At 39.0% G+C, this 13738-nt stretch overlaps 1 protein-coding gene across 2 annotated transcripts; it reads left to right on the plus strand.

Annotated features, from left to right (window-relative positions):
• Window positions 1–80: 80 nt before the first annotated feature.
• On the plus strand, window positions 81–13503 carry C2H9orf152 (chromosome 2 C9orf152 homolog). 2 transcript variants are annotated; one of them, XM_032442954.1, is made up of 6 exons: window positions 81–166; window positions 5548–5599; window positions 6682–6777; window positions 7233–7434; window positions 7848–7985; window positions 12418–13503. In XM_032442954.1, coding segments are annotated over exons 4-6 (699 nt in total). In that variant the 5' UTR covers window positions 81–166; window positions 5548–5599; window positions 6682–6777; window positions 7233–7433; the 3' UTR covers window positions 12978–13503. The 2 variants fall into 2 exon arrangements, with proteins under 2 accessions (XP_032298845.1, XP_015708372.2); XM_015852886.2 differs by lacking the exons at window positions 81–166; window positions 5548–5599; window positions 6682–6777; window positions 7233–7434 and having other exon boundaries at window positions 7482–7985.
• The last annotated feature ends 235 nt before the right edge of the window (window positions 13504–13738 follow it).

Raw genomic sequence — 13738 nt, forward strand, 5'->3', positions numbered from 1 at the left:
CGCCGATCCATCTGAAAGTGAAGGCGTGTCGTATGGTCACCCGGCTTGTAGTAACGCTTCTTTAAATCAGAGCATTGCAGTGGTTTGGTGCTGCTGGGATTCCCCTGTCCACGAGGAGCTCGTGTTGGGTGGACCTTGCTGCATGTTTCCTATAAATAAGGAACAGGTATGGAATTGGAAGGCTTGAAATGCTGCCGTTTTCAATGTACAGCTGAAGAATATAAGAAAGAAGAAGAATGTAAAATAAAATTGAAGTCAGACCTAAAGAAAACCATAGGAATGATAAATTGCTTTGGAAAGAGGCAGCTGTACAACCTTTAAAAGTTGTTAGTTCTGAAAAAAAGGAAACAGTAGTTAATAAATACATAAAGCAATCCTGTGAGAATCAGTTCTATCCTTCAGCAATGAGATTGTCCTGTGGTCAGACTGCGGTCACTGCTGTAACCTCTAAAGTTGTTTCTTGAAAGCAAACAAGGATGAGAGCTGTTCAATTATCAGTGAATTCACGTGCATGTACAGCTGATGTCTTTGTACTGACGAGTCCAAAATTTCCAGAGAGTGTGGATTAAATGTCTCCATCACACATTAACAGCTTGAGGCACATATACTACAGTAAAGGGAAAAGTGGGCTTCTTCCCTGTTTCCTATCAACCAGTTTTGCACAGACCTGGTATGACAAAGGAGCAATACTACTATGTTTCACTAGGCCTCTAGCTAAATTTTAACTATTAAGCTAACTAATGATATTGATTTCCCTCCCAACCTAAGTACTGTGCTTCAGTACTATCCTGTCATCTGAGAGGTGCCAACAAATGAGGGAACAGGGAGACCAGACCTTTGCTTGATACTAATTAACATTACCACACTGACTGTAGCACAGTCCTGATGTATGTGGGTTACATAATTAAATGGTAGGTGAAAATATTCTCGCCTTCTTAGAAGAAGTCCACAAGCAGTTTCAATCCTATCCATCCTTTTGCTTCCAGCAGATTTTGGGCCTCTACATGCTTGAGTAGCTGGACAGCCAAATATTCTCCATCCAAAACAAGTACTTCATATTTGTACATCAGCAGAGGTTGGCACAGCACAAACAAGGCAGCACTGCACGTAGTGCATGTACACAGCTGATACCTCTACAACCAAGACAGCCCATGTTAGACCTGGCACTCTTAGACTTGGTGGCACAACTGTGCTTTTTCCCATAAGAAATCTTGTGGGTCTTTAATTAGCCTCAGAAATATCAAAGTGAACTAAGTTGGGTCAGATAAACTTCTGCCCGCTTGCCAGCTAGTTTGACAGCCATATGCAATGCTGCTAATTAAGAGGGAGAATGTTTACAGTGCTAAGCTCTGTGCAATGTAATATACCACCTTAAGAAAAATAACCTCGGTGTGAGCACTAGAGCCGCCTTTTGGATACCTGAGCAACAATAATTCTCTAAAGGTCATCCTTTTTCCTACTTAGCACTGCTGGTATTCTGTTATCACTGTTTTCAGCAATGTTCAACCAAGCGCTGATAACTCAAAATACCACAGGACCATAAATTAAAATACAAAGTTGCTGTTCTTTGTAATGAGATGACACTGTAACATCTAAACTGTTTTCCTCTCCGTGAAGGGAAAGTTACTTTTGCACTTCATGGTAACAATTGTGTTTGTTCATACCTCCAAACCTTGCAGAGAACCTCGTCTTTCACTCTGCAAGAATAAAGACTTATTGTTTAAAAGTAATGTATTAAGACTGTCGTTATCCAGTATTTTTACTGATTGCACTGTGAAGGGGCAAAAGTTTATAATTTATAAGTTAAAAAGTTTATAAAGACAAAGTTTATCCAGCAGAAGCCCCTCATGAGTTCCACTTCAGGAAGACCAAACCACAGTTGTTATGTTGGGACTGAAGGCATATCGTATTTAGGTGTAGAAATTATTCCACAGTCTTATTGGAAGATTTAGTTCTTGGCATGTGTATACTCAAAGTCACAGGTGTTGGACTGTATTAACTAATTAAGGCCCATTAAGAAGCCAACCCTCATGAAGAACTGGCACAGGGTTTCGCATCAAAGACTATGAAAGCACAGGCACAATGGGTACACGCAAAGAATTTAAATGATGGCTCAGCTGCCCAGTCTGTTGGTTATACTTTCAGTACTAAATCATGTACTTAAAATCATCCAGTTTCATTTCTACTAATTTCAATAGAAATCTATTGAAACCTGTTGACTTCAGTAAGCACTGAATCAGGCACTGTGGAATTGCTTCTGGTTTTACGTATTCTAGTATTACAGATGTCATTACATTGACTTCAATTAGGTTATTAGTGATTACGAAGTGCAGAACAAACTCCTCATGAGATCTCTGCATGGAAGTGAAGGATGTTTTTGAATAGCAAATTAAGGACACTTTCCTCCTCTGTACAGATTCCAAGTCCACATTCACTCCATGATAGTGGTAGCACTCTTTGGTCTATCTTAACCACAGTCATTTGCAAGGCTTATTAAATCTTACCCACCTGGCAGATTTCCTTCAAGAGGAATACTGAAGTGGTTTGTGTCCTAAAGCCCAAAAGCAAGATGTTGTCATCCTGATAAAACTTTTCATTAACAACAGATTAACTAGTTCTTTCGCGCTGTATCTGATTCTTATCACACTCCACTTACAGATAAGTACATTTTATTGATTAAAAACAATCAAGGGTAAATTAATTCCTACTCAAACAATGCCTTACGTGGAAAAACAGAAGAGCCGAGTCTTGCACTTTTAGCACTATCCAGCAAGAATGAAAAATTATTTTACAGTCAAGAATAAATCAAATCCATGTAGTTTTTTAGACCTCATTCGAAATTGGAACATCTCCTTTAGTTCCTTCATGCGAGTGTTTTTTGTCCGTTGTGAGAACAAATAAAAGTAAGTGGCTGTCGCTCACCGAGCTGGAGCCATTGTAACTCAGTGGACAGGAAACACACTGAGAAACGGCTTGTATAGAAAATATACTTACAGAGCAATACCACGAATATGAGCTCTGCTTATCAGTAACTGGAGTTTAAGACATCCAAGAATCAAGGAAACTTCAGTGATTTTCCAAAGTCCTCTCAAGGCCAATCTGTGAAGGCAATTCACTTCCATCGCTTCCTCTTCTCAAGGTTGGTTTTATAATGTTAATATCATAGAATGATAGAATCGTTTGAGTTGGAAGGGATGCTTAAAGACCATCTGGTCCGATTTCTCCTGCAATGAACAGGAATGCCCACAGCTCTATCAGGTGCTCAGAGCCCCATCCAGCCTGACCTTGGGTACCTCAAAGACTAAAACTAACCATGTTGTTTGCCTTGCTGATTTAAGAAACTCCATAACTAAGAAGAAAGAGAAACAGGAAGGAAAGATGTCAGGGTTAAATGAACAGCAAATCCTGACCCTAAGTTTTGGATACTGGCTGTTCAGAGAGAGAGATTCCAGTTCTACTCATGCAGACAACCAACAGAGTAAGGACAACTAGCAGAGCAAAGCTTGGCATTTAAAATTACTTTCCATAGCAGTTAACATTCCAAAGGAAAGTTAATTAATCTTCAGTACCAATAGAGTGAAGACAGAAGAACAGAGGTTTTTAAATGCTGCTTATACCAGGCAGAAAAAAAAGTACCCCACATACAGGACATCTGCTGCATTTAAACCCTCACAGTTTAAATTAATGTAGATGAATCCAACTGAGCCAGGCTCTGGTTCACTTGATTGAGCTGTAGGAGTCCTTGTTCTTTGCAGGGGAGTTGGACCAGATAACCTTTAAAGGTCTCTTTCAACTCAAATGATTCTATGAATCCATTTATTTTGGCCTGACTGCCTTTATCACCCACAAAAAGAAACCAAAAACCGAAGCCCACAGTGATTCTGCAACGGAATTGCATAGCACCAAGTTTTCAACACATGCAAAGGCAGACATGAGAAGCAAAAGGTCAAGAGATAAGAAACATCTCAAGATCATTCTGAAAACTTGCAGCGTGGTCTTCTTCATGCCACTATTGTGGATGTGCAGAGAACACCATAAAATTATCTTGCATCATTAGAGAGTGCTGTGCTCTGACTACTTAACCAGTCCCTAACTGTTGTATACTTGAAAGCTGTGCTTTGTACAACAGAAAGATACGGGCTCTTATCAAACAACTCATTAAAAAGTAAATAATTACTATTGATTCTGCTAGTATTGTCTGGAGCGCCAATAAGTGCAGCCACCCCGTTTCCATGTTTCTTATTTGTTACTAAATTTTCTAACAATCTAATAGTTCCCAACAATTCAAGACTGTGTAAGCAATACATATTTGTCTATAGAAAGCTACAGAAAGGGGAATGTCATCGAATCCTTTCAGCCTTGGCCTGGGTTGAAAAGAACCACAATGCTCATCTGGTTTCAACCCCCTGCTATGTGCAGGTTTGCCAACCACCACACCAGGCTGCCCAGAGCCACATCCAGCCTGGCCTTGAATGCCTTTAAGGATGGGGCATCCACAACCTCCTTGGGCAACCTGCTCCAGTGCGTCACCAACCTCTGGGTGAAAAACGTGCTCCTAATATCTAACCTAAACCTCCCCTATCTCAGTTTAAAACCATTCCCCCTCGTCCTATCGCTATCCACCCTCGTAATCATAGGCACTTTTATTTTCCTTCTCAGTGCTAGTTAAATCTAGATATCTGTATTCTGTCTTTGCACCCCTCACAAACAGTGCAGTCCACGTGCATGTAATTCTCCACTTGAGCAATGTGAACAACCATATTTACCTCCAGCCTCAGGTGTGCCATAAAACCCAGTGCTGCAGGAATTGCATTCAGTCATAGTTAACTATTATGAGCACTTTTTAATTATCTTTAAATCAACAGTGATTCCTACAAGATCCTTCAAATATATTTTAGAATAAAAGGTAATTTACTACTCACAAATTAATTGGTATGTGATAAAAATAGTTGCATCTTATTAAATGACATTTTGCAACCAAGGTCAAGGGCAGTAAGTATCAACCTGAAGTTCTGAAAACCATCGCTTTCAGACTGTAAGATACTCACAGATGTATTTTGCCTTAAGGCAATGAAAAACTGTTTCCATTGTGTGATGGGTGAACAGACTTAAGAGAAAACACAGCACTTCAGCCTTTGGTGGATAATGAAGTTAAAATCACTCATAGATGTTTGAGAGTTTGTTCAATTCAAGACAAGGCTATTATTTATTTATTTATTTATTTCCCAGAAGTTTAATTGTGGCAATAAATTATCAGAACCTACGGTGATGTTAAGAAATGCATGTAGCAATGCTAAAAAGGCAGCTTGGCTGCTTATATTCCTCAGAAACACATGAAGTACATTTAGGCCTCTGATGTTTTAGGACTAAGGTGAGCCTACAGTCACACCACTCCAATAGTGCCACCTGCTGCATAAAGCACACAGCAGCCTGCAGACCCCGGCACCTCCATTTAAAGAGTGAATGATGACTGACTTAAACACAAGTCGTCATTTCCATTTTGTGTGCACCAAAGACAAATATTTTATTTTCCTTTTACCTAAACAGGCTGGAGTACAAAGGAAGGTGTTTCACTGCAGTTTAAGAACAGAAGCCGCAGGTAAGCAATTTGCAAGCTTATGTCAGTGACGTAACAAGAATTAGTTGCATCAGCTCACTATACATCAAAACCACAGCCCCATTTTCTCTGTGATCCCCTGGATGTTAGAACTGCACCTCGTTTTATGAATCATATCCTGGCTGTGACTTTTTCACAAACCACATGCATGTATGAGTATATACACACCTTGACAGCAAGCAAAGTAAGCACTGACAAATGCATGTGTACACACAAACACACTCCTCCTAAGGCAGAATCAGGATGCCATGCTCACAGCCATTCCCTGTAAAGGAAACAAACCACACAGTGTAAGGGATGGGCTGAGCAACACAAAAGCTAATCCTGTTCCTGGCTCACCTGCCCTGCTGTACCACCTGCACTCACTCCATTTCACTGGGCAGCTCTTTCCCTTGATTCTGTTTTTGTTATTTACCCAAGCAACTGCCTGGAAAGAGGCTGCCTTGTATAGAGCACGTGTAACTGAGCGTGATGGCTTTCCATGAGCCTGAGGCGTTGCTACAGTATGAGTGATCAAAAATCATAATACTTCCTGATAAAAACTCCTACTTTCAATGCCCTTCTAAGGAGAAAACAGGTGGACATCTTTTAAGACAGAGTGTACATCCACATTAAAGGATGGTATCACGGTAATTCTGTCTGCAACACACGCTCAGGGTGTACAAGTCAGTTCCTCAGGAGGTCAGAGAGCCACACAGTGTGACTGGAATTTTAAGAAGATTGGAGAACTTTTATGGCCATTAATAATGTTTGTATTGAATACCAGCTCAAACTGCAATGAGATTAATTAAATCTCCTGCCCCAATGCAGAAACCCACTGCCTGAAGGTCCAACAGAGGACTCTGTGTACCAGCAACTCAGGACACCAAAAAAACAAGGCAGCCTTCTGCAGAGCACTAGTGCTTGTCACTGCTGAAAGCTGAATATCAAAGCAGATACTCCAAATCCATAGTACATCAGAACAACTCTTAACACAACACATGCTTTTTCAGGACTCATGGGGGAGAAGCTGACTTGACAAGTAGTGTCTGGTAACCTGTTGTGCTCACTTTTCTTTCTGATAGGGCAGCTGAGCTGGGGAACGTGATTTGCAAGACACGTGCATAAAAGGAAGGCAAAAGCAATTAAGTGAATAAGTGAATTAAAGCGGATTTACACATGTGAGTCAATTGAGCCTTGCCAGAACCATATGCAAGTTACTCCGTAGCAAGACTTTTGTTGCCCGTGTACACACAGCTTCCAGATTCCTAAGATCTGCATGTTTTGAACCTGATTCAGTAAATCATTTAGAATGCAAATGAGAGCATAATATCTCTAAGTAAATGGGAAAATACAGCATGCAGGCATTCCTTCCACACACTGCCCTTTCACACTGTTTCTGTACAGTGCTTCTCTCTGCAAGGAACCTAGCAGATGACACTGTGGCTTAACAGTGCTTCTCCTATGTGACTCTCTTGGATCCTTGCATCAAAAGAACCTATTTCAGGGACAGAGATTTGCAGCTTATCATTCAGACACTCTCATACTTCAACTCATAGAAGAAAAAGATGTGTACTTTTTTTGTTTAATCTTTCCCTCGCTGTTATATAAAGCTATGTTTTGACTTTGCACCCAGGAATATATTTAGCAAGGTTATGAAGGCTGTCAGTCGAGTCCTCATCCTACTGCCCAAGATGCTGCAACAAGAATGACACTGGATGAAAGTTAAGGAAGGAGAATGGGGAGGAAAGGACAGAGAATACATGAAAAGGAACCTGAAGATTTCCCAGATGGAATTACTGTCTTGGTCAGGTCACCATGACAGCATGCCTTTAAAAGTAAGCCTTGCGACATAAACCAGTATTATCCAGCCCTTTGGGCACCTGACCGTGTTCAATGAGGTTTTGAATTTCAGTGTTTTTTTTGGCAAAGCCTCCTGTGTTCACAACCTTAAGTCAACATGAAATCCAATCATAAATCCTGCTATCACCATGAAATCTGTAAGCAGGAGCTCAAGGTGTGCTGCAGGAGAACAAGCTGCTTGAAATCCACAGCTTCAGAACAGATACTTCTGAAAGAAGTTACCCAACTTAGAAAAGAGAATTATTTCATCATTTAGGAAGATTTCAGATATTTTGATGTGCTTTTTTTGCCAACACAATGAAGGAAATGTCCTGCTTCTGCACGACTTTTTCTTCCTTGTGGGAACAGATGGTAAAGGCTTACAAATACACGACTGGTATTTTTACAGTGACTCATACCTCAGAGCTACAAGATTCAGATCGTCATAAGCAGCCAACCAAGATGGATGTGAGCTTACTTGAGGAGCAGTATGACCACATAAAACAGAAGCAAAAGCTGCAATCACACATTATTGTATTTAAAACAGGTATGCTTAGATTCATAGGAAACAATGTAAATGTAGATGTAGAAATTTTAATACTGAATAACTTCTTTCTTTGTTCTTTTAATGCTCAGCTTCAAGAGAGGTATGAAGTGTCTATTTTCTGTCAGTTCAGGTTTTATATTCATTTCGCTGACAGGCAGTCTTATGGCTCTGTCAGTCAGATTCACAGCAGAAAACATCAATTTGAACTAGATAAATGCGTTTGATTAAAGGTCTTGCAGGTTTTAAGTTAGGAAAGTAAAATTCTTAACGTTGGTGTTTATTCGTACGGGAGCCACATACCTCACATCTATCATCAACCTATTTGTGAGATGTACTTTGTCGAATTCTTCTATTAGAACAATCAGTCCTGGGTATCCTGTCTCTTTTTCTCTTCCTTATCTATGTAAATAAATGCATCCTACAAAACTATAGGAGGCAATACCAAATACCAGGCAAAAGTTGGGCGTTTGCTTAGAAAATAACTTCTACTATGTAACAGTAGGTAACAAAGATATAATCTTGGTCCCTTTTTGAAAGCATTTTCATTGCACAGTGCTTGGAAAACAGAAGAAGTGATAGTGTATCAATCATCTTCCTGCTATGCCAGACAGCTTTTATCAAACAAACATTCAACTGCTTTGAAGTTTTCAGTTAAACCACTGCTTGTGATATTGCATTGACATACTTTTAGTTATTTTCTAAGTTAAGGGGATACTGAGAATATTAAATCAATTAATGAAATTGTCTTTGAATGCAATACCAATATGCAAAATGTATAATTCATCTCTGGTGTTAGTATTTAGCTGAACAAATAGAGAACTTAGGCTATCTCGTTCTTTACATTTTCCTTTGCATTTTTCAGCAGTTCTGTATTTTGACTGTATCTGACTAGGAGCATCACTGAAACAATAGAAAAAACAACTAATTATTAAACTTCCTCAATATAATTTCATCCAAATGGCTAGAAATTCTAATGTTAAACAAACAAGCAAAAAAAAAAAACAAAACAAAACAAAACAAAACAAAAAACCTGTTTAAGGAAGAAAGGGATGTGAATGCACAAGCTTATTTTACCAGGTATGAAAAGACAACTGGCTTGAAGGCAAAGCAACAATATGAACCAGTTAAAGAAAGGAAGCAGAGGTCTGTATTCCAATGAAATTCAGATGAAACTTCAGATGTAATACACATAATTAGAGATTTTTTTTTTTCTCTCTTTTTGGCCAGGACACTAATTGAAGATTAAAGAAAAGACAAAGTAGGACCTCACAGTTCTGAGAATTTGAAAAGTTAATGGGGCAAAAAGTTCACATACATGTTTTCATATACATTCACATAGCCCAAAATATTAACAAAAATGCAGAACCTATGGCAATGAATTTCTACCTTCAATCACCTTTTGTTGAAGAGGTTAATTTGGCTGTGAGAAGCAGCTGAGTTCTCAGCGTCATTGAAGTTAAACTTAAACATGCCTGTGGTTTGGAAGTTGGAAAAACCTATTACGTAGCTCAGCACTTTGAAGCTGTTACGTGCATCAGTTTCCAAGAGGATGTCAGGATGCAATAAACACCATTATAATGAGACAGTATACTGCCCTACATTCCTTAAGTTGCAAGCCTGAGATATCCAGAAATTCCAGCTTGTACCACAAAGTACTCCATGTGTACATTGTTTTTTTGTACTGACAGTAACCATTTCTTTGTACTGCTATGATACTCAGAGGGTAAAATTGTTGCTGAAGGGTAATGACAACAGTAAGATTACACATGCACACAAACCTCCGAGATCATAGACATGAGATTTCATGGTAGAAGGATGCCTTCATGCCTTCATGGTCCCAAAAATCCCTGCAAAAAGTCTTTCTTCTAACTAGTAAAACCTTGAATTTCTTCCTGCAGATAGGCCATCTTTCCTTCCATGATGCCACAGTGGTTTTGAGCATTGCAGGTTTACAGCACTGCAGTTGAAATGGTAACTACAAGATTCCATAAGGACTTTCAGTTCTGCATCTCATTATCTGCCTTGTTTGCCAGAGCCATGGAATTTTGAACCTTTAAACAGAACTTCAGACTCTTTAAGTTCTCTAGGTTTTTGACTGGTGAGGTAGTAACTAATAAGTCACCTTAAAATCACTTGTCTCTTGTTTGTCCCCAATACACACAGCCACATTCATGTTTCTGCCAGTTCCTCATTCTTTGAGAAAAAGTGTGACAAGATTTGGAAATCTCCAGGTGGGGGATAATACAATAGTGTATTCATTATTCATTGGCTAAGAAGATGAAAAGCAGTATTTACTTTAGGAATTAAAACAGCACTCAGAGCACACAGTAACAATGGAGTAAACATTGGACCTCTGACTGCAGAAATCTCTTCCAAGATTTCCAAGATCAACTTCTGTTAATTCAGAATCTATGATGACAGCATATGAAAAAGGCCAAATGGTAGACAACCTTACTGCAAGGCTACCCTGTGCAATTCAAAAGATCTGGTTTTTCTAAAAGACCAAAGATCTTAATCAAGCTTTCTTCAGAAGTCCAGGGTGTGCTGAATGTGCACTACCTCAACAGAGCACAGCTCAGGGCTCCAATGTTTCTATTACAGCTCATTGCTCAACTTTGTGCGTCCATCTGTAGCCAAGGAATCAAAGCAAACCTGAACTGAAAACCAGTTCAGACTATTTGACTTGGACTGATGCATTACATTGAACTCTCTGATCAGCTCAAACCAGACCGTAATTCTTCTGATGACCAGTTCAGATGATTCAAGATAAAACTTGATGTTGCCTATCAACACGAGTTCATCTAAAAGTGCAATGATATCTACAAGAATATGCAAAGCTGAACCCCTGAGTTTCTCAGTTCCTCCTTTCTCTTGCCTTTTCTCTCACATGTGAAGAATAAACCCTCCTGTGTATCCTGGTGCTATACTGTGCTGTTCTGCAGACCTCCATACTGCAAATGGGCTTCCTGCAGAAACGCAAGCAGAGCTTTATTTCCTAGAAAAAGTCTGACCATAAGTCTGGCCATAACTTTGATATTCACTGTTTCATGATACAAAACTTTGTGTTCTCATCTCTAAGAATGGCTTCACACTAGGAAATTCTTGTAGTATCTCACTGTATAGACATACGCACAGACACATGCTCTAAGCTTAGTGTGCACTTTTGTCTCCTCTCTCCTGATAGCACCGCACAAGAGCAGAAGATGCACATGACTGTTACTTCCCAGCTCTTATCAGATCAACCTTCAGTGGCCAACTGAGGGGCAGAGAAATTTCCATGATACTATATAGGTGTTGTTGCTTTAGTAGTGGGAGCCAAAGACAGCAGCAAAAGCCTCTCCTTAACTGAAGAACCGCTGTACAGATTCATTTACTGCCAGTAAATCAGCTGCATCTGACATCTTCAGGTCGTTTCTCATAGAAATGACATGAAACACTGTTAATGAGGATTTTTGTGTTTGCTTCTTTTTTTATGGTAACGTCCTATTCCAATTAGTTTCATTTCAAATTCAAGGTTAGAATTTCTTTAAGTGGCTATTCAGATTTCATGTTTCAAAACCAGCTTTCTGTGCCTATTCTTTTTCACATCGATACACTTCATAATTCATACTGAAAAATCAGTTCCTTTAACTCAAACCTATTAATAAGGTCAGCAATATGCACAACCTCTACTCTAAGCTATCTTTAAAGTAACTAAAGTGCATTTAATTAGTGCTTAATATGTCAACAGCACTGTTTGTTTAACTTTAGAACAATGGTTTAGATTCTATTCATTTTCAAGGCACAGAAGGCCAGTCGTGTTCAGTAATGTAATAGCTGCTACATCTAATTAAAGTGGCATTGGCATTTCTATTTCTAATATCCCATGCATTTCCAGCAGTAACTTTCATACTGCATTAGAAATTAAGCCACAGAGATGGGAAAAAAATAAGTAAGTAATAAATACAAGCCTATGTGTTAATGATACTGTGGTAGGAAAAAGAGGAAAGAAATGCAAAATATTTTTTGGTTGTGAATACAAGCTTCAAACAGCATCAGCTCCAACATTTGTGTCTCCCAAATCACAGTACCAATCAACACATTAAGCAGGCCCCTGTTCACCTTAAGAATTTTTGCTTACAAGCAGTTAATTACTGAAAGTCAATCCTCGATCTTTGTTGTTAATGAGTCTTAGAGTAGCACTTAGATCAATATTGACTTGATAAATTTCCATTATCATTTAACTGACACTGTGGGAACATTTATATCTCCAAACTGCAAAACTGAGTGAGGAATACTTCTACACTGTAATCTGGCATCAAAACAGTTTGAACTGCTCTTGGTCACAGATGGAATGAGTACAGACACCATTCATCTGTTAAAGTTCTTCGGCTGAAGTAGGCCCTTAGTTTCTGCCACAATAATAAAGTGCATACATGTGTTTCTTTTGCAGGTGAGCATGAATCAGTTCTCCCAGAATCAATGGTCAACATTGTTTTAATTAATAAAAAAGTTAGAAATTCAAAGTCATTTACGGAACGTGTCCCTGTCAGGAAGGTCAGGCTGGAGGTGACCAGCAATGGCACTGCACATGACAGCTCACCCTGGCGTACTCACCTGGGAATTCACCGCCTGGCACTAACTCCTTGTAAGAAAGCTCCCTGTGATCTTTCCCACTGCAGTAATGAACCGTGCAGTTTTGACAATCAGAGACTGATTTCAAAGGAAAACGGAACATTGCAACATAAGGAATTAGAAGAAGAGAGTGAACTATCCGTGCTCAGTTCAAGTACGTTGAGCAGTTTCAGCAAAGAAAATGGCAGCACCATCTCAGGAACTTGCCAAAAGCCTGCTCTGAAGTCAGACACTTCAGCAGTTTGGATGCATCACCATATTTCCTCTACAAAACACATGCCAGCTTGCCACAAGTTAGACTTTTATCCTTTTCCTAATAAGAAAGCACCCAGAATTTCAGAAGCAGCAAGGAGGCTGGGATTGTATGTCTCACAGTGAAGACACTCAGCAATAAATAAAGTTCAGTCAAAAATTGGAGTCAAACTTAAAACAGCAAAATAGCATTCCTAGTTACTGTGATCAACTTGCTGAAGGTCTCCTATTAGCCAAGGAAGATCTTCACAAAACAAATGGTTGCTGTACAGTGCAGTCTCAAGTGAGTTGTAAGGAAGATGTTGGACTGCAAAAGAAGCTCACTTTTGTTATTCCGGATACTGGAGCAATTCTTCTGGGCTCTTTCCCCTCTACTTTCAGGTTACTTATTTAGAAACAAAGGCTGTATCACAACAACAATTTGAAATATCAGAGAGTTATAGCAAACATTAGCAAAACTGCTGATGAAGAAACAAGGCTGAACTTCAATATAGCACGATTTGACTGGACTATAAATAAATGAGCAATTAAACTGAAGGAGATTCATACACTTATATGATTTCACAGTAGTCTTTTCCTCAGAAAAAAAAGACATCATTATAATTTTAAATGTATTTTTAAAAGCAATTAATAAAATCTTTGCTCACTTCTATTGCTGTTTTGATGGGACACAGTAAATAGTGTATTTTTCTTATATATAAATCCTGTAAAAATACATTGTTGACTTCCTTCTACATCCAATATTTAATTAAAGAACCAAACGCTGAAATAATTGTTTAGTTCCCTGATACCTTGTATCAACATACCTCTATTGTCAAAGGTACAATTCACCTCTCTCCTGCTACAACTGTGCAAACTCAAAAGGAATATAACCATTTCATCTACAC

Source organism: Coturnix japonica, chromosome 2 (assembly GCF_001577835.2).
Source record: "Coturnix japonica isolate 7356 chromosome 2, Coturnix japonica 2.1, whole genome shotgun sequence".
Taxonomy (NCBI): domain Eukaryota; kingdom Metazoa; phylum Chordata; class Aves; order Galliformes; family Phasianidae; genus Coturnix; species Coturnix japonica.